At 38.0% G+C, this 20,984-nt stretch overlaps 1 protein-coding gene across 11 annotated transcripts in view; it reads right to left on the bottom strand.

Moving 5' to 3' along the window:
• The window catches only part of CCDC34 (coiled-coil domain containing 34), a 69,493-nt gene that overhangs the window by 29,429 nt on the left and 19,080 nt on the right, over positions 1-20,984 (bottom strand). Inside the window, exons 6-8 of one of the 11 annotated variants that reach the window (XR_006171776.1) lie at positions 20,441-20,543; positions 19,382-19,471; positions 18,544-18,660 (exon numbers count right to left, since the gene is read on the bottom strand). The exons of 6 other annotated variants lie outside the window; for them this stretch is intronic. Coding sequence is in view for 1 of the 5 variants with exons in the window: in XM_042837332.1 (XP_042693266.1) it covers positions 20,533-20,543 (11 nt within the window). In the remaining 4 variants the exon portion in view is untranslated. Of the gene's footprint in view, positions 1-18,543; positions 18,661-19,381; positions 19,472-20,282; positions 20,544-20,984 lie in introns of those variants that run through there. 4 more of the 11 variants (XR_006171775.1, XR_006171773.1, XR_006171774.1 and 1 more) reach the window with 4 other exon arrangements.

Raw genomic sequence — 20,984 nt, 5'->3', positions numbered from 1 at the left:
AGCAGCTGCTATTTCTCTTTGTGCCCCACTCAAGAAGTGAAGGGAAGAAGCTACAGCTTTGCTCCTCAGCTTTTGGCACCGCCTCTTTCTTTACATGAGGATAACTGGAAGGCTGGATGAGCTAGGGAATTAGTAATGAGTGATAAAATGCTTTTCAAACACCACATGTGCTTCTGATCAGTATTCCCTGGACAGCACTGCAGGGCTGCCATTGCTGCAGAACAAGACTGCCTGTTTCACTTTTATGTATTGGTGGTAACACAGAGGCAGCTAATCGTCCCAGTTCTGTAACACTGTAAGTAATAAAGCTTGTCCTCATAAGTTTGTATGTAAGACAGCCAGTGTAAGAAAGGAAATCATATCTTTGTTTTGCTATGGCAACTGATGCACTGGGATGTTTTTGCAAGGTCACATCGGAAACCTGCAGCTGAGCCAGAATTTGAACCTATCTCTTCTGTGTGCAATTACATCACTGCCCTAACAGGTCCTTCCTTCCTGTCATACATTTGTTGTCTGACTTCTAGCTAAAGGCTTGAACCCAAGAAAATCAGCACGGAAAACAAGCATTACACGGTTGCATCTAGAAAACAATTCCATCAGCAGTCAGCAGACAAAAATTCCTACTACACTTGCAGAGCAGGACAGAGCAGTTATTCTACTGGCAAATCACAGTCAAATGCTACCTAGCTTTACTATGAGGCTCCCCATCGCATGTTCTAGGAGGTATAATTCTGGGCCAACTCTGAAAGCTATCCATGGGAAAAAAACAGCAAAGCTTGTTTGTATCTGTGCTGTGGAGGTGTGAACAGTACTAGGAGATGGAAATTTAGACCTAATGTACCAGCAGAAAGAGCTGGACATTGCTCAGCACATTGTTCAGCACAGCTGCTGGTTCACTGCCCATTGCAGATACCTTTGCTTTCCTCAAGGAGCCCTAAATAAGAGCCTAGGATCTGACTAAGCAGAAATTGTTTGTTCTCTCCCAGAATGTCATGACAATTGCATTCATTTTGGGGAAGGTTTGCAGATACAGCATCGTCAGCACTAATGTCTTTGGACTGATGCTGAGCTTGTACAGAGCACACCGCTACTTCTCAGAACAAGCACAGTAACAGAAAGGACAAAGCAAAGAGGGAACACCAAGAAAACTCACAGCAGCAGATACTGTGAAACTGATAGCCTTAATTTACTGCATATTCTTCTCAGAAGTTACAGTAATAGAACATAAAAAACAAAAGAGTTCCACATATTTCAGTTGTTCACAGATCTGAATGAGATGCATGCTAGCATTGCAAATTCTACTTCAAAAATTTAAGTGCAAGTAATAATCTGTTTTCCCCACTTAGTTATTGCTGTAAATCTGTAACATTCAACACTTTCACTTCACTGAAAAATCCTAGTTCACAAAAAAGAAAGAAGAAAAGAAAACTGGCTTAATTTTGGATTGGGTCAAACTGCTTGTGTGTTTTTTTGGTTTTTTTTGAGGGGGGGGGGAGGGGGAATGTGGAAGGGGGAAAATTTCCCTGAAATCTGATAAAGTACATCCACGCTGAGAAAGACAATTTCACAATAACAACAAAACTCTTGCTGTACAAAGCTGTACACATAGCTTTGCTCCTGCATTCCTGCAGGTCTACAGACTAATACACTTCGAAGAAACCTTATTTCAGAACTATTCAGTGGCTATGAGAGTTTTCAAGACTCCTAGTTCTTTTACTGCTTCAGCTGGGACCCTTGGGCCAGCCTATGCCTTGGGTTTCCGTGTTCTTGCCACTCCTTGGAAATGCAGCTTCTATGGTGTGGGGAAGGTCACAATTCAGAAAAGCCAAACACAAAAAGAGAACCAAGCCAGTCCAATACAAATCAGCCTTACAGGCAGAGTTTCAGTAGAGTTGTGAAGTTGATTTGATGAAAACTTGCCAAAGTCTTTTATTGCAGAAGAGCTGCTTTAAATGTCAGCATGGGTTCTAAGAGAAAACTAGAACTATATGCCTTAAGAGACTTTGAAAGAGCAGCTAGATCTAGGGAAACCTGACTCCCAGAAGCAAAAAAAAAAAAACAACAACCCAAAAACCAACAAAAAAAGCCACAAAAAAACATTTATTTTTTCCAAAGTCCCTCTTATTCCAGAAAGTTATCAAACAGCAGTCTACACTGTCATCTTCTTGACAGCGACTTAGAACACAGCCAAATGACAAAAGGCAATCTCAATGTATTTTGGTGGCACAAATTTCAAAAGCTCTCTCTCCAAACCCTCCAAGAGATGCATGAGAGAAAGTGGATTCACTGATTTTCCTGAACATACTTTTGAAATTTTGTAAAATGACTCAAGGAATCTAAATTGTCATGGTTAAAAGGTAGCAGGAAGATTTACAGGAACAAATAAATGAAACTGTTTCATGCATCACGTTGACCTTCCAGCTAGAAATCCAGACAAAACAGGTGATAATATAGTTAACCAAAATTGAATCTAATAAACGTAAAAATAGTTGTGCTCTCTTTGTGGACAAGATGTTATCTGGAAGGAAAAGCAGAGGGTGTTTGAAGACAGACAGATACATTTCTCAAAAAGTCTTTCGTAAAATACCAGGTCATTTAGGAAGTTTCCTCTTTGAATGCCTTTCCTTCATGCCTTCTGTAACATGCCTTTCTCATTAACTTAAGTGGGAAAAGCAGGCCCATTAAAATAGTTCCCCTAGGCTATAGTAGGGAATGTTTCTGGCACTTCCACCATTGTCTTAACTCCACCTACCACCAGAAAAACCATAGTGAGAGAACTGGAGTAAGGAGAGCATCTATGGCCTTGTGCCCATTAAAAGTACCTTAATCAGAGTACGCAGGGATCTGCTATCTGAGACTAACAGGCCCAGTACTCAAATATTACTATACAGAACCTAATTTCCAGAAGTGTTTCCAGCACGATTACCTGGAAGCAAGCAAGGCTAGGAAGAACATAGGGACACAAAGAAAATCCTGATCCTAAAGCTCAAGGGAAAAAAGAGGAGGTAAAGTAAACACGATTTTTCAGTACTAGAAAACACTTATTTGATTTGGTTCTCATAACTGTAATTTGTTAGCTGATGGGCATACAAACGTTGTTAAGCCAAGTAAAGCATGTAACTTTCTAAAGGATTTGCCAAAGTAATAATTAGATTTTTATGTAGCAAATGCTGTTACTACTCAGGGACTGCCCTCTCTACTGTGGGTATAAAAAGATGCCAGAACATTATTAGAGCTGAGAAAAAGGCTTCTTAATGCATGAACTTCTGAAAGCATTTGTTTCAAAGTTAGCAGTGCCAACTCTGGGTGGCTACAAATACAGAACACAATCTAATTAGACCTAATCCTTAGATCTAGTAAAATTAGGCCCTAAAACCACAAACTTTACCTGAATAGTAACGGAGATTAGGATTTGATCCCATGTCCCTGATGTTAATTTGTCACCCTAAATTGCCTGGTAGTAAACAATGGAAGGCCAATCCGGTGAGGTTGCTAGAAACTTAGGGAATATAATGCCTGGCAAAGATAAAGAAAGAATACTGTCTCCTGTTTACACTGGACATCAGCTTTATATGATTATCCGACCAGTTAGGATTAACTGGGCAATTATCCTGGCAAACAATGGGACATTGATGATAGTAAAACAAAAGCATCTCAGAGTACCTCCTTTGTTAGCATTGCTACCAGCTGGAGCCCCACTGAATTGTGTCGATCCTGGCTGTCATCCCAGTGCTATCAGTCCCCAAACAAGGACTCCACAGTTACAGGGGAAGCACCGAGGGAAACAGTTTCTCTAACCTGTGAGCATTTAAGAATTCAAATATTTTTCCTCACTATAAAAGGAGCTGAAAATTTGGAAGGGGAGATGTCCACAGACAAATCACATGCAGAAGAACAGATAGGCGTGAGAGAACAGTTTTGCTTTCCACCCTTTTGGAATATTTTCTTCAGATTTTCATCTCCTTTATCTGAGCAAAAGCTGCATTTCAACGCTGAATTTCTAAAAGAAAAAAAACAGAGAGAAAGAGAGAGAAATAGCAGAATAGGAATATCAAAAAACTCAGCTAGATTGTTAAACCTTTCCTGGCAACAATTCCAGTTCAGCAAATGGATTCATCTCGTCAGAAGATTTCTGACTGGCAGTAGCCAGTGATACATAAAAAGATAAAAAGAATGAAACAACAGCCTCATTCCCATGACAATTTCTAGCACAGAGCACTCTGTTAAGGCCTGGCATGGCAGCTGCCATACTTACTCTGTGGTGCTGTTTCCTACCCAATACCATAGCAGGCCTAACCAAATCCCAATAATTCAGAAGCTTAGACCTAATTCATCATCTGGCCAATTATATTTAGCCATAATGTTTTCTCTCCTGTACAAGATGAACACTCTCACTTCTGCAACGCATCAGAGGATGATGATGTCTGAAGAACACTTCATACTAAATCTTAAACTAGCTGCAGTCTATAGCTAACAAAGTCTAAGACTCAATAACTTCCATGAATTCAAGTAGCTTTTATTTCTCATATTTCATTCCAGAGACCGATAGTCACTGAAACTTCATCAGCTTCAAATATACACTAAGTAAATAAGAGTGCTCTTCAGTTTAAGGAAATTAGTTGCATACACAGATATTTTTCCAGAAATTGAAGGCTGTGGTATTTCTTTTCTCCTGCTTTTTTGTGTCCAATATTTGGTGGAGATTTACTGAAGTAAAAAAGAACCACAAGGAAAGAGGAAAAATTACTTGAAAGTCATGCAAGTTCGCAAAAAACATGGGAGAAAGCATGAGAGAGGGTCTTAGTACTTCATATTGCTAAGCAGGAAAGAAGTTGGGCATAGATACTTTTTAATGAATGCGATGCTACATTTACATTCTTGTTCTCTCTGGAGATTTACACGTATTTTTACGTTTTGACTGATAATAAATAGTAGATTTCCTGCCATTAACTGCAATGCTCCCTTTTCCCCTCCCAGGTTAATGGGCTCCATCCAACAGATCGAGCCCTTTGCACGCAATAGCTCCCTTACTGCTGAGGCCCTGCAGAGGCCTGCTGAAAGCACACAAAAATATTTCTGCTGTCTTCCCGAACTTCTTAAACTCTAGGTGACACCGAGTAAAGTACACTTTAATGGGGCCTCAGTCAAGTAAGCCAACCTTGTTGAACTAAGCAACGCTAGGTAGAAATAGAAAATAACTTTAAAAGACATTCTTGTTTCTTTCTGGAGGCTTGGTTCTTACTTTCCTTCGCAAGGAAATACTTATGTTCCCAGTTTGAATCCTCACATTACTGTAGAGTCAGCCAGCATTATTCAGATAAAGCAGCTACAGTTCATTATGCAGTGCTGCATTTGGTTTATGGCAGTACTTCTCCACTGCCACAGCAGTTGTCTGCTGGACTATGATTGTGATTTTCACTGAGTAATTTCCTCTGGTAGTCACCCAACTCCAGTTAGCTAGAAGCAAGAGATGATCCAGGTCTCTTGTCACACTCCTTGAACATATATAATAAACACTGTCTTGAGACAACATTCCTCATTCAAACTGTACTTCGTATTGCTCAGCAGCATGCTTTACAACATTAAAGAAAATCAGCAAAAGATTAAGAGAAACTTGTGCACATTCACTTCACTCAGAAATTGGTTTAACATCAAGCAAAGTATTCCACATCACAAGGATTTGCACGTACAGGGGTTAGACACTATCCTTCTAATATTTTACACTTTTATACTGTGATAGTACTGCGATACTAGCATATGTTGCTTATATTGATTTGACAATCTGTGTGCAGTAAACAAGTGAGGATCTATGCAACTTACAAACATTCAGGGTCTACGGACTCCCCAGTGATACAAGTAAAAGAGTAAACATTGGGTGGCAGGGCTGAGGAGTATACAAGGAATGAGCAGGCACATAAGATGCATGGGCAGCTGGAAAATGTATGGGAGGATTTTAAAAAGCAGAAGCGTTGATTTTAACAGGATCCTTCATCCAAAGTACAGTGAACCTCTCAACTTCACGCAGGTGTTACAGACCATATCTTCTATCAGTGACATTTGTGATCTTTCCACAGCAAGCAGAAGTAGTAACCTTAACCATCTCTTTCTCGTACACACCTAGACTAATATACACGTTCCTTAACACTGATAGGAAACACTTCACAACTGTTTTTACTTTCAGTAGAAACTGAGAATAAATCACTCTATTCCACAAGAACATGAAATTTTCTATCTTTAATCTCAGTGTGATATTGCAATGAGAGAAGCCAGGAGTGTTTTAGTAGACATTATTTTATCCTTGCTGTGCTTTTCTCTGGAACAGAAGTTATGTTTAACTGTGTGGTCATGCAAGTGCTGGGAAAAAAGATGGAAGACATAAGATGTCTTCAAAAAGATGCTGCACTACTAGTATTGTAAATCTCAGTCTTTATACACTCAAATTGCTATGAATATGATAAACCTACATTATCAAAATCGTGCAGTGTTGAAACAGTTTTAATTTGGATTAGAATAAGAGTCATAAAAGACCTGAAATTTGAAACAAACCCAAACCCCAAGCCTTGATACTGTCACACGTGTTTGAAGAAATTTGACTATACCAAAACCTGTCAAAATTAGCTAATGAGCCATAAATCAGCATGAGCTATAAACACTCTTCCAGGTGTAGAAAATAGTGGGAGATGTAGATTCTTCTTACCAGCTTAATCTGTACTTTCTATTTAGGTTTTCTTGTCTTTCACTGACCTCTGGGCACAGTCCTGGTAGGGCTCCAGCATCAAATTTCTGTTGACAGCAGACTGTTTGCAGAGTCCAAAAAGATTAACTAAACTCTATCTTCCAGGATTTCACCTTCACCAGTTTCTTACACAGTTGTGCATTCTCTGGATTTACACGTATCTAAAACTTCTTTATGACTGAAAAGACACAAATACACATTCCTTCATGCCTACTAGTATTTATACACAAGCAGCCAGTCTCTACCACTGCACAGCTACAGAAAATGCACCTCTTTCATGCTGGCATTAATGTATTTCATTCAATATTCAAAAGCAGTCTTAGGAAGGAGAGTAACATTTTCTTCAGTATTAAGCAGTTCCCAGTTTTGAAAATCTTACCACATGAATTAGATGGCAAGTCTATAAACCCTGAGGCAACATAGGATACACACACTCCTTTTAATACAAGAATTTGATCATTTAAACAGCCACATGCATTTTGAAATATAGTCCTTGGAATTTTCACTTTACCCCCAGGCATTCTTTAAACAAAGGCTGCCTACATTTGCTGCACAGGTCTTCACACAGAGGTTAAAAACAACATCTTACAGTAAAAACCACAGCAACAAGAAAAACGCCAGTTTAAATGATGAGCCACAGCTGGGGATCAAGGGGTCAGCATTTTAACCTGAAGGAAATCCCTCTTCCACTCTTATTATTTATTGAGCTAATTACTGAACTATACTGCCACGAAGAGCACCGTTTCTCCACTTTCGCATGTTTACCTCTATATTTAGAGCAACTGAACAAAAAATGGCACAAGTAGGAAAGCAATCCACAGCTACTACAATACCAACTGCCTCTATTTTCCTTTTGCCTCTCCTTACCCCACAACCCACAACAAATTTTGCTTTCTCCATAACTTCAGTTCACTATATTTAGGTTAAACAGTCGCAGCCCTTAAGCTGAGATGCTTATCTCCTTTCAACTGCTAGCATCTAAAAGTGATCACAGTCCTCAGGCCTTTGTGAACTTTGCAACTTGCTGGATTTTTCTTCCTATGTGTCTATTCTAAAAAAACCAAACCCATGGAAAAACTAACTGAAACCAAATGCCAAGTGATCAGGGCCAACCATAACATGAGAGCCCTAAAATAACAGGAGAGACACTGCGGTAATGCCTGACCTTCTGAACTGTACATACGGGTTGAAGCAAAACAGCCCAAATTCATGTCTTAAATGGTGCTTACTAATAGTTTATTTGTAATGCAGAAGAACACAGTTTATAGAGCCATGATTTTAAAGCTTCAACGACTTGCTTTGCATGCCAGAAATGACTTCACTTTTGGAATAAGCTTAAATAAGGTCACAGTTAAACTTTACTAGCTTGTATGGTCAAAAAACATTGAAGGAGGCAGTTTCAATGGCTGTAGACACTACCTCTGTCTTCTACCATGCTCCCACCTCAAAAAAAGGCAGGTAGTCTAGCAGATTTTCTGCTCCAAATACAGGGTTATTTGGCTGGCTCAAATCTAGCAATTCTACAATTTCAAATCAAAGTTTACAGACAACACAACTTCAACAAATTTTTTACAGGGAAGTTGCCAGCCTGTTTCGATGTGCACCCAGCCCTTAATCAAGTGACATCCACCAATTACGCTTGGATTAGATCCATAGAAACGTGTGTGATCCTTATAATCTACTCATAATCTATAATCTTACTGAGGACAGAAAAAAACCCACAGCCCTTTGTATACATCTAAAGTGTTCAGATCATAATGCCATCAGGAGGCTTAGTGATGAGAAACAGTTATCTTTGTGAAGATAAAGAAACGGTGATGCCTCAGTGAACAGTAACTTCAAACAAGAAAACTACTGCAGTGTTAATTCTACAGCGTCTATGCCACACATGTACAATGAAACCTGATTTAATCAAAAGCCCTGCTGCTGCTGGCAGAAATATAGACAACACTTCCTTTTCGTGCATATTTTTACTTCATTTAAAAAGTTTCATATGAATAACAAGAAAAATACAGTTTTATCTTCCCTTCCACCTTGGTCTTGAGTACATGCATATCTGTGTATCCATGCATATAGCCCTCTCACAGCAAAAGCTACCAAAGACCCTGGAAGAGATGGGCATGTAAATAGGTAAAAGAGCCCAAAATATCAGTAAAATGTTTCTTAATGTATGAAGAACTCAATAATAAAAATGGAATCATTCATCATACACAAACAGATAGGGCAGTGCAGCCAAAGGATGAGCTGTTACGAACAGCTCATTTTGGCATAGGATCATACTTAACTGTACTACTTCCTCCAGGCCGTAGGTGAAGTCCTGCTAGAAATACTGCTGGGCAGAAACCAAACTTTCATCTGACCAGAATCACTGAACACAAACACTGAGACCTTTCCAACAGAACTCTTAGAGAGGAAGTAAAAATACGAGGACTGCTTCAAAACTAATGTCTCCTATTTTATTCCAATGGCTCCACGCATCAGAGGTGAAATGTTGGTGATATGGCAGTAGAAGTTGAACATTCCTACCAATACTCCATTACATTTTGTTGTCATGTGACAGGTGGCAGCAGAGGGGCAGTCTGACAAAATGGCATTGGACATGGAAGTGCATACGAAGCAAAGGTGTGAATCCTCCACGCAGAAAAATTGCAGCCACTGACAGTCACCAGTGCTTGCTGAATGTTTCTGGAGACAAGGGAGTGGATGTGAGCACAGTTTGGGGGTTTTGGTATCAAAAGTGAAGAACATTCGTTTCTTTTTTTTTTCAGCTGGTTACAGCTGCAATAGAAGAATACCCAGAACTAATCAGGGCTTTGACAAGGATGCCTATGACTTACAGGAAGCTGGCAAGGACACGGAGTACCAACATACTGCTCCACCATACTGTGTCTTTGTATTTGATCTTCTGCTGACAGCACTCATAACGTTTTCAGGATAGCACCACAAGATGCAGACATGACTTTGCAGGGGAAATAATAATTGCAGGCTGCAATGCCTTCCTTCTGAAATTCATAATGATTAAAAGTCCAATTATTTCATATGATCAAAACAGAAATCCTTCAGCCCTGACATCTGCCCAGTCCTACGATATGAAGGATGATCTTGATCTTTACAAAAACATCCTTGCGACATCTGCCTCCTCTCCCACCCCTTCAAACTACCAAGCTATTCTCAAACACTTGCACAAACAGGAAAAGGAAACTGAACTGACACTAACATTCTAAGCTTCAAAAATTACTGAGCTCCCTCATGCTGCATCATTTGTTCCCTTTTGAATCTTAATGAGGTACAAAACGCGGCGGCACAAAAGCTGTACTCAATTCTCAACAATTTTAATTCTTAACATTGAGGGTTAATTTACAGCTTACTCCAAAGCAGCACAAGCAAACAACGAGGTCTTACTCCAGAACTTTGAATTGTTATCTACACAGGATTTCAGAAGTTTTGGTTTCTGATTCCAGAAAGTCATCTTAGCTCTTCTGTATACTGTCCTCTCCTTCTAAAAATAATCTTAAATTCCTGACTGATAAATCCCTTTCTTAAGTCAAGAAAGCAGGATGATTTTGCAACTTTTCCTCTATTTATCTGGTATTTTCGTAAGTGCTGGAGAGCAACAAATAGCAGTGACACTTCCTAATGATTTTGCCTACATCGGTTTCTTGTGAACTAAAAATTCACAATAATGCAGACCCATTAAACAAAACATATTCCTAGCATGGTGTGAAAATCAAGCATCTGACAATCTAAGTAACAACACTTTGCCTGTTTTTGTTAAATTAAAACACTCAGACTGCAATTTATGTATTAATGAAAGGAAGCTCGTGCAATGTAGATGAATTTTGTCCTTAGTCCAGTTTAGAAAAACTTTTGGAAAGCACTTACATCAACACAAAACTTCAAATGCAACGCCTGTAAGCAACAAACTACCTTCCTGAATGAATGAAAAGAAAATCCATGACTGTACATTTTTAAGACTATGACAAACACTAGCTTGTGTCTCATAACTGACTGTGCATTATTTGCCATGGCCCTCCCCTTATGCTGGTCGGGAAGTTAGGACTTTGTATTCCTTTGCCTTTCTATAAGCTGCCTGTGATACCAAGACTTACTTGGAGAAGTAAGAGAGAAAGAAAATGATTATGGAGTTAAGCAGCCAGCAACACCAAGGAATGCCTGCAAGGCATGCACCGTGCTGCGTCCTCAAGATGAAATATTTGTTTTTCAAAGCAATTGAAGAGAAGGAACTTCCAACAACAAAAAAGGATCTAGAGATTCGTTAGGACTTACAGTTCAACTAGATGAAAGAAAAATCCCACTCATCTATCAACACTTCCATCTGAACAGAATATACTGAAAATGGTTTTAGAGTCAAACCCCTTGGCTTTTGCCTACTGCACTCATCAACTGATATTTTCTTGGAATTATTAGGTTGCAAACTTTTAAAAATTATTATTTATCTAAATCAAGCTGAACATTTCCATATTCTGAAAAACAAAAGTTCATGGGAGCAGTAATATTGATTCTCATCTGGGTTAATAACTGACAACTACTGCAAACCTTCCATGAAGATGAGCTTGCTTAGGATAAGCAGAACTGTTGTCAGATTCAAAAAGTAACCTTTCCATTAAAAAGGGTGTATGTGCTGGTCATAACCTATGGATGAGCTGATCCAGATGCATTTGTTTTCATGGTGTGATGGTTGTAAGACCAGCCAGAAAGTCACATCACTGTTAACACAGCTGAAACGCACCACAGCACTGCACTCACATCCGCTGTTTTCTCTCTGGAAACATTCAGCAAGCTTCAATCAACGTTGGGTGCAACGTTTACTACGTGGAGGAATTCAGTGACACACCTTTGCTCCACACACTTTCCCATGTCAGACACCATTCTGTGTGAGTGCTTTTTGTGATGTTTTGAGGGTGTCTATGAGAGCTTCTTCTTCCCAACTGATTATGATTTTATTGTGGCTAGATGGCTAAATAGCAAATTACTTTTCACATACTCAAAATCCGGCCACAAGCTACTGCACCAACGTTTCACAGAAATTTCCAATCATTTCACTTGCAGCAGCATGCTTGGAATTTTAAGGATTTTATTTCAACTCATACAAAGTTTTCTCTCAGTTGCTGGAAAGCACTAGAAAGTGGGTATCTGAGCTATCTAGAAGGATCTGTGAATGACATTCCCTGTGACAGACCAGACTCAACTGAGGTTAGCAAATAAAATTCATTAAAAACTAGGCCAACAGGATAAAGCCCCTTATTAAAAATCGTAATGTGTGAAAAAACGTATCATTACTAAAGCATACACAGAGTATCTACGCATATCATCATCTCACCATTTTAACAACTTACAAGCTTCATTAAGCCTTATATATGTTTCCTCATAAAAATCTTCCAGATTCATCTTGCAACTTGCAGGGTGTTCACTTTTGCAAAGTAAATAAAAATAGAAGCTTTTTTTTTTTTTTGCTTTCCCTACTTGGAGTGATTTTCTTGCAACCTGAGATGCTGCTACACATCAGATGCAGAACCCATACTATACATTTATCCATGATTCATTTGTGCCCTGCTCCGAGTGATGCTGGACTGAGGACACACAGCCTGCTAGTGACTGTCCCACCAGAAACCTGCACAAGCATATATACAAAATACATGTTTTATATTTTTAAAGCCTGTATCTTGCCTTTCTCCATATTACAGAGCAAATTAAGCTTCTGATCGGACACAGTATATTTAAAACCCAATACACAGGTGCAACTTAAATGTGAGGCTCTGCACTGAAAAACTGCTATGCTGTTTTTGCTTGTTTAGGAATAACTGGAACCCAAGCAAAGAGTAATTTTATCTAGATTGACCAGTACAGTTCTGCACCCAAGAGTGCAAAGAGAATGAGCTGATCATCAGGAAATCAATGGAGGATTAACTTGCAATTCACAACACTGCTTCTTCTGTTTTAATAGTATTTGGAGGGGCTTGGGGTTTTTTTTTTCTTTTTCTTTTTTTTTTTTTTTAAATTATCATTCAACCCAAGATTGTAATGAAAAAATACCAAGTATAAGTCTCAAAAAAAGAGCTGTGACAGTAGCAACAATGGCAGATAGTTCATTTTGAGACACAGCTAATGCTGCAGAAGTTGTGTACAAAAATGGCTGAAGGTAAACCTGACCAAGCAGCAGAGACCTACACCGCAGATATCATCATCAGAGACAGTATTCATGTGAAAGAAGCATGAACTTTTAGAGTGCAATTTGTTTTCCTAGGAGACACGTAACTACATCCTGAGCATACAGTATCTATTCACTGATATAAAAGAACAGTCAGAGATGTTTACATTGTAGGTTTCTCAAGTTAGGGGAGATGAAACCTAATCCATTCAATTTTTGGTTTTCCTTTCCCTCAATATTCGAAGTAAACTTGAGGAAAGGTAAACCCAATTTAAAGTGATCAGGAGCTTGTCAAAATTCGCTTTCCTTCAGGCATACCAAAAGTTGCTCAGCTAAGGAAAAAAATAGCACTTAAGATGTGTACTTGAAAGTGTACTTGCAGTGTACTTGAAAGTACACTGCAATGCAACCAATTCTTCACGTTGCAAATAATGTTTGGTTTAAAATAAAAGACATAGACTCACTACCTTCTCCAGCAACGGGAAAAACTTGTCCTTCCAAAAAGCTGGATTCCAAATTACACCTCAGGCTGCAGGGAATCAAGGTTTCGTATTTGTTTATTTTTGGTGTTTTTTTTCTAAAAAACTATACAAGAGAAATGGACTGGACTTCACATGCAGAAAAATTGCCATGTTTTCTAATTGATAAGGGAGAAGAAAAAGTGTATAAGCAATCTGTGTTCCAAAGATGTAAGTGCTAATTAAGAGCATGGTATCAGATTTATAATCAGTTAGAATTTCTTCTATTGCCAAACATTTTTATTTGATTTTCTGGCAGGCATTTTTTGGCTTTTTAATTCCAGACATTCTTTGATTTTTGTTTATATCCTACAGAAAGCTTTTAGTTTTTTAGCTTTTGAAAAAAAAAAAATAAAAAAATCATACTGCCAAAGTACATTTAGCTGCTTACCAGAGCACGACTTTTAAACTCACCATCAAAAACAATACTGTGGCAGTGAAGATGGAAACAAAACTAAACGTGGTGGAAAACATACAGTGATCAGGCTTCTAGACAGCATTTAATTGTATCTGCTTGAGACGGTGTCTCTTATAGCAGCAGATCATCAGTGCAATTAAAAGCAGCCCTGTATATGCTAGCCATTACAAAAAAAAAAAAAAATAAAAGACAATTCAAATTCTCTCTTCTCATTCAGCTATTCTGTGTAACTGGGCCTACTACACCCTTTTTCATGTGTGTTTTTTCATGGCAACCAAAGTGCTAATTTACGAATGCTGCTAGCTTTCAGATGTTCTAACATTGGCAGGAAGAAGTTACTTTGCTTCTCTTAGATCTAACACAGAGTTGGAGGCAGAGCTAGATGTATAACTCAGCAGGTTTAAATAAAATTCTTTGATTTCATCTTGACAGTGTTTTTACCCACTGCGCTGTCTCAGTGTTAATTAAAGAGTTTACTTTGGAACTCCACAAACTTACTGAGCTAGACAAGAATTATGTTTTGAGATCGTGATGAAAAAGCATATGATTATTCATTTTACTTCCTCTTTAAGAAGTCAAAGTGACACTAAAACTTAGCCAGATGTTTTTCATATATATAAGAATACACATGATATATAAGACTCCAAAGAATTGAACTTGAAATCCTTATGCAAATAAAAATAGTTTCATATGTGTTTCTACCCTTTAAAAAGTCCCAAGATAAAAAAGAACAGAAGTATTTCACAGCGTTACAAGGAAGAGGAAAACAAACCAAGCCCTGGATACATTTTGTAGATTTTATCATTAACTTGTGAGGCACGTCTTTTGTTTGCCAGTGATTTTGTCTAGAAAGTTTAGATTACAAGCTCTTATAATAGAGAACCTAGATAATTTAACATCGAATATGTGCACAATTAAAAGGAAGAAGTAGCACACTATTGCAATACTCATATCACAATTAAAGCAAAAATGCTAATAGCTCTTCCCAGCTAGCCTCTGCATTCATCACACAGGGAAATAACATTTGCAGTGCACAAACAGGACTGGACATCCATGCAGTCCTACTCTGCCAACCACCTGTGTGCAGCCAAATCTTAACTGCAGCTAAGGAACAGGGTGGTAAGAATAATTAGCTTTCTGGCATCAATAAGGAACTGTATTTTCCTAACCCAAACGTCTCCCCAAGGCATCATTCAAATCATCATTCAAATTGTATTCACACTAAAACCAGGATAAAAAGTGCAAAATATTGTTCACTCATCACCAAAATTTTGACATAAAATAGTTTGTATTGTTTGCTGTAAATAGAATATATGATGATTAAAAGACAGATTTTTCCCTAACCTCCTGACAAAACCAAACCACATTATTTCTAATAGGCAACAATTACTAAGAGTATCAGCGATTTTCATTAATTTCTCCCTTGTACATTCAGGTGAGTGGCCTAGTGACCAAATGAGAATATATTAACTGGAGATGTTCAATCCTTTCTGCTGGAAATATTTCAGTAAGCATACACAAGTAAAAGTTCATGGATCAGAGACTGAAATTCACACATCCTATCTTCCAAGCCAGCAGCTTTAGAATCATTATTACTATTTGTAAGTTATTTTCATTTAAAAAAAATAGCAATAGCTATTTTCAGTAGCAATAGCTGAAGGAGGTCAAATGCTGTGAATTTATTAGTAAGGACAATAAACAAATGATAGAACACCATTCAAATGTATAACTAGCCATAAAATAGATAAATATTTTATCTGAGTGTATCAAACATTGGAACAGTTACACAGGATATACTTCAAAAATATCACAGGTTTATGTTTAAATTTGGAGGTGTGATTCTGCTCTTCAATAGTATTAAAAGCCCTAATGTTGAAGCATAATTCTATTTAAACATTCTAATCCTGAAATCTTATACCTTTGAAGCAGTCTCAGAAAAACCCTAACAGCTTTATGCACGAGCAGCACACACAGACCACCTGAAATAACAAGAAAAAATAGGAAGGTGTTTGCTTTTTTTTCCCCCAAAAGGTTTGTGTTGGAATCCCATGAAACTTGACCAGCACACCCACTGCATTCAGGAGATTACATATAATCTTAGCAATTATCAAAGTCAATCATCTTAACCACAACAGCGAAGCAAAAATAGATCCACAGTCAGTGTTTAAGAATGGACTACGATTCCCATATCTTCTGTTTCACTAGCAGATTAAACTAGCAGAGTTACTTCCCTTGCTGAATTTGTTGGGACTGTATTACTCACTTTCCCTATACAGATTATTTCAGTACCATTAAACCATTACAACTCAGTCATTTTCCAGCCTAATGGGAACAAGAAATAGTGCTAAATTCTGAAAAGCAAGGTGAGGTTGAGATTCACACAAGAAAAATAGGAATTTTCATATTGTTAATGCCAGCTAGGATAGCCTGAAACATCATGGGCAAGTGCTAGCTAAATGCTAGCAAATCAGTGCAGCAGCTTTGGCCCTTAATTTAATGCACGTCAGACTGCCTAGATTCTATTGACGATGGTCATTAAAGCTGTTGCCATCCAGACTTGGGATCATTTTGATATAACCCTGACAAACCACGGGTAGGGTGGCACAGAAAGAAAGATGGACAAGCATGAGAATTTGTTTGCTCCAATTAGACAACAAGTACACATTTATGCCATATGAAACAAGTAATGCAGCATGGTTACCATACTCTGCCCTTTCACAACTGAAGCCTCACTTGGATTTTTGTTTCCTGGAAGTCACACCTAGTACAGAAGGTCTTTGTAAACCTCACCCATCCTTCTACATTTATCATGGCCTAAATCAATATGCTGTGAGCTGGACCAGACGTCCTTACTGAGAGCAAAATCATTTCTGAACAGTGGAAATAAAAGGCAATAGCACATGAATTTCCTAGGATCTGTCCTACATAATTCAACCAGAATTTTCCCAGTGAAGGCTGAAGTGTGGATTTCTCATATTGGCATCTTTGGAGGTCTCTTTGAACAACAGCATAACAGCCATCTTCTTTTATTTAAGGTACTTCGCTACATAGCTTTCAGTAATTTATATAACAGTGGATGCACGTGTGTCAAGTAAAGGGAAAACTGAAGAGGTTTGTTTTCATCCCGACCATCTTCTTAACTAAAACAGCTTATGGATTTCATGCCTGCACATTCATATGTGTGCAGCACTATAAAACAAAGTTATAGGCTTATATAGATGTGAAAAGAAAGTCAACTCTGCTCAGTGAAATGTCCTCCTGCCAACCTGCATTCATAGCCCACAGGTTAAGCTCAAGTCTTGCAATGCAGTCCAACATCAAGTGCCTTCTCAAATTCTGAAAATGACAGATCCATAGACCTACAGAAAGGTTGCCACACCAAATTCTCCTTCCTGTTTTCTTTTAAGGGAGTACTGAGGGTTGAGTGCCACTGCTGAGGTACAACAATGTATAGAGAACATCCTGCCCCAGCAACAGTAAAAACATATAAAGAGGAGTGGGGCTCCAGCTACAGAGAAGAAAATTGAGCCTATTGTAACTTTTCACACTGCTGCATTACTTATGATAAACTTGCTGCCTTAATGCCAAAACACATAACCCTACGCTATTTAAACGAATTACCCGTGGAAGTCAAAGACCCATTTTCCACTGAATCCATACACAAAAGCACCCACTAAAACATTTTTCTGGCTGGGTTAATGACTTATCACATTTGGGGCTAGTAACATTAAAATCAATGCAGCTCTGACTTCAGCAGAATAAATCTGTGTAACAATATTATTAACCATCAAACCCATCACTGAATTTAATCACTGCAAAATTCAGTAGATTTTGCCATGAAGAGCTACAAGTATCTCAATTTTTTTAATCACCAGCTGGCCAATTTTCCATAAGTGCGGATTTTACTCTGAATTAAATATTTGCAGCCTCTGCTTGATTCACTAAGTTCACAGAATCACAGAAACACCAAGCTTGGGAAAGACCTACAAGATCATCCAGTCCAACCATCCACCTATCACCAATAGTTCTCACTAAACCACCTCCCCCTCAACACAACATCCAAAAGTTAGACCAAGCAAACAATTAAGTTTTTGGATACTACAAAAAAAAAAAAGGCTCTTGTAATTTTGCAATATTTTATGCCCATACCTAGCTTTAGAAATTGCTATAACTCACTGTAAAACAAGGACATAACCTTACATATGAAACAATGCACGACAGCTTCAGCCCTGCTTTATCAATGATCTCTTAAGCACCTTTCAAGTTAATCAAGTGTTTATAAGCTTCACTAGATCAGGGTGCTCAGATTTCCTTTTCATTACTGAGTTTAAACAAAGTTCATTGTGTTGCCCAAGGGACAAGAGTCTGGAACACTCACCTTTTGACCACAACAACAAAGCACAGAAACTTCCATATTTACTCACAAAAATCTCCCTGTGAAAAAGATAACAGGAGCACTGACAGCTCTTGCAACTGGATTCCAAAACAGCAAATTAAGAAATCAATTTTAGAATTAAACATGACACTTGCAAAGTCATTATTAGAACTTGAAACATTATCTGGTTAATATGAAACTCCAGCTACCCACCAGAATTAGTAACAAGAATTCCAACAGCATGTTGGAACTTTTATTGTGTCACATTAATGGGACTATTTTCTAAGAACACAATGCTTTCTACAATAATAGTGATCTCTTACTAACCATATTTTTTTCCTCTGTCTTCCTTTGATCCACTTTACTGCCTGTAGACTTTCAGCCCTGAAACATCTCTGGGGATCCACTGTCAATTATAGGAAGTCACGCTGTTTTATGGAGCACCTACACAGCAATTTTCAAAAAACAGACAAGTCTTGTAGGAGATACAATCCTCCACAGTAAGGCTGAATGTGGTATTCTATTTGTTACTAAGAGACTGAGGTGAGAAACGATTGTGCATCCTAGGACACATAGATTTGGAAGTGGTCAATGAAGTCTTAGAAACAAAAGATCCACAAAAAACGAGTGAATGAAAATAAGGTAAGCTCGAGACTCCTGTTATTTCAGTGGCATGCACACCAACATAAAAGATCTGGGGTTGTTTCTAATGAGCAGTTATAGATCCTGCAACTTTTACTGTGAAATTTCACAAGTTGAGAAATCCGGGAGAGAATTTAAGAGAATACAGAATGCTGCTTAAAGCTTCAAAGTGTTAAGATCTTATCTTTCTAATGCCTGAGAAAGGGATAAACTAATTACCTGCCACAACAGCACGAACTTACAGCCTTCTGTAGGATACAGTCTTAAATCAGGGTACAAGGCCAGGACATTTGGCTTCATGGTTGATAAACTGCTGGAAAAAATCTTAACAATACTTCTCTTCCTTGCTCAGCAAAAACGTCATGTTGACTGAATCAAAGCCAATATGTACATTCATGAGCTATCTTGCCTTAGCCTTATTTGTAATCTAATTAGGACAGGATAGTATTTATGATGCTATGGATGAGGTACAGCAAGGGTCTCATTTTAAAGTTGGTATTTTGGGCGTTACAAGTCCACTTACAGATCTCTCTCCCGAATGAAACAGCATGTTTTATTTGAAGGCAGGACAAACCTTTCCAGAGAAAAATTGGCAGAGAAAAAACAATACCACCTAAGGATGAGAAAGAAAAAGAACAACAGCTTTAGATATTTATTAGTATTTTCTAAAATCTCTAAACTAGAATTCCAATAAGTATTCAGCTGAACTATTTTGACCGAGTCATCTGAAAGAAAACTACCAGGCTTCAGTTATTACTAATATATCCATATTCCTGAACCAAATACGTGTTTAAGACTCTTCTACTTGGGTGAGGACATGAAATCCTGAAGGTCCACTCTCTTTAATTCAGTGTAGAAAGCTCTTTTAAGTAGCTATCCATTACTATACAAGCCAAGAGAATGCTTGTCAACTGTGTGTTACAGCAGAATAGTCAGAGATGTTGTCAAAATCTGTTAACAAAACCTGTTACAAATACTACCAACGCCTATATTCACGATAGGCCACTTGACATCAAATAGATGCTATCGTTAGTTGTTACAGCATTATTTCACTGGTACTGGTGACCATCTGCTATTTCAGAAAGACTGCCACAGAAGATATTAGCATGACAATGCAGAGCTTCTCTAAATCAGTGTCCTAAGAAATCTTCATCAATTAATCTAAAATTCGTTATTTACGTCATGTAAAATGCTATCTCTTCATCTGAGCACTGATAAACATCAGATAGCTTACAATATTGCCCAACTTCTTATTCACAAATCTCCACATGGGAAGGTCAGCTCAAAAGACTGACAACTAATACACTCATCCACTGGTTTCATAACCCACTCAGCATAGATGCTTATAGAGAAAGCTAGACAGAGTTCAACATCCTGATGATATTACAGAGATTTCTGCAAAGCCCCTATACTCCTGATTTACAGAATTATGACACTCCACATACTTTGCGGTGTCCAAATTTCTCTGTTTATAGTCAAGTTAAATAGATACACAGGAGTGCATGAACAATTATGCTTAATTTTTTGCCTTAGAAAAAGCAACCTGCAGTTTTACACACTTAAGAATATGACAGTAACCTACAAACAAGATTAAGGGAACACTGTAGTAAGTAATGGAAGTGACCTTCTGAGATCTTGCTGCCTTTCTTGATAGCTGCACGAGGAGTCTTTGTTTCACTTAGAGACTAGAAAAAATAGGAAAATAACTTGGTAAATAAATACAGCATAAAAGGACTAATTTCTATTTATACATGTATTTTTAACTGTTTGCCCTATGACAAATACTAGACTGCAGAAACTCATGAACTCTTAGCAGACATTCATTAACTAATATAACGATCACCTATGCTATATATTATATATTCATGAATATTTTACACTTTATTCAGACATTGTGACAGGAAAAAATGAACAGACCCACCACGGACTAAATATCTTAAGAGACCGTCGAAGTGAAACGCATTAGATCATCCCATGCACCCACAGTACATGCTGAACCAATCTATATATTCATTAACACATGGCATGGTGTTAAAATACAAGCCTACACAGAAGCAGTTAAAGCTCTTAGATACCGGTCTATTGAACAAAGTCTGAGTTTTTACCAGTGGTGAATCAGGCTTACC

Source organism: Centrocercus urophasianus, unplaced genomic scaffold, assembly GCF_019232065.1.
Source record: "Centrocercus urophasianus isolate 14NV4802_14NV808 unplaced genomic scaffold, USGS_Curo_1.0 seq_7, whole genome shotgun sequence".
NCBI lineage: Eukaryota > Metazoa > Chordata > Aves > Galliformes > Phasianidae > Centrocercus > Centrocercus urophasianus.
Note: the sequence above shows the minus strand (reverse complement) of the source record. Positions and strands in the feature narration are given on the sequence as shown.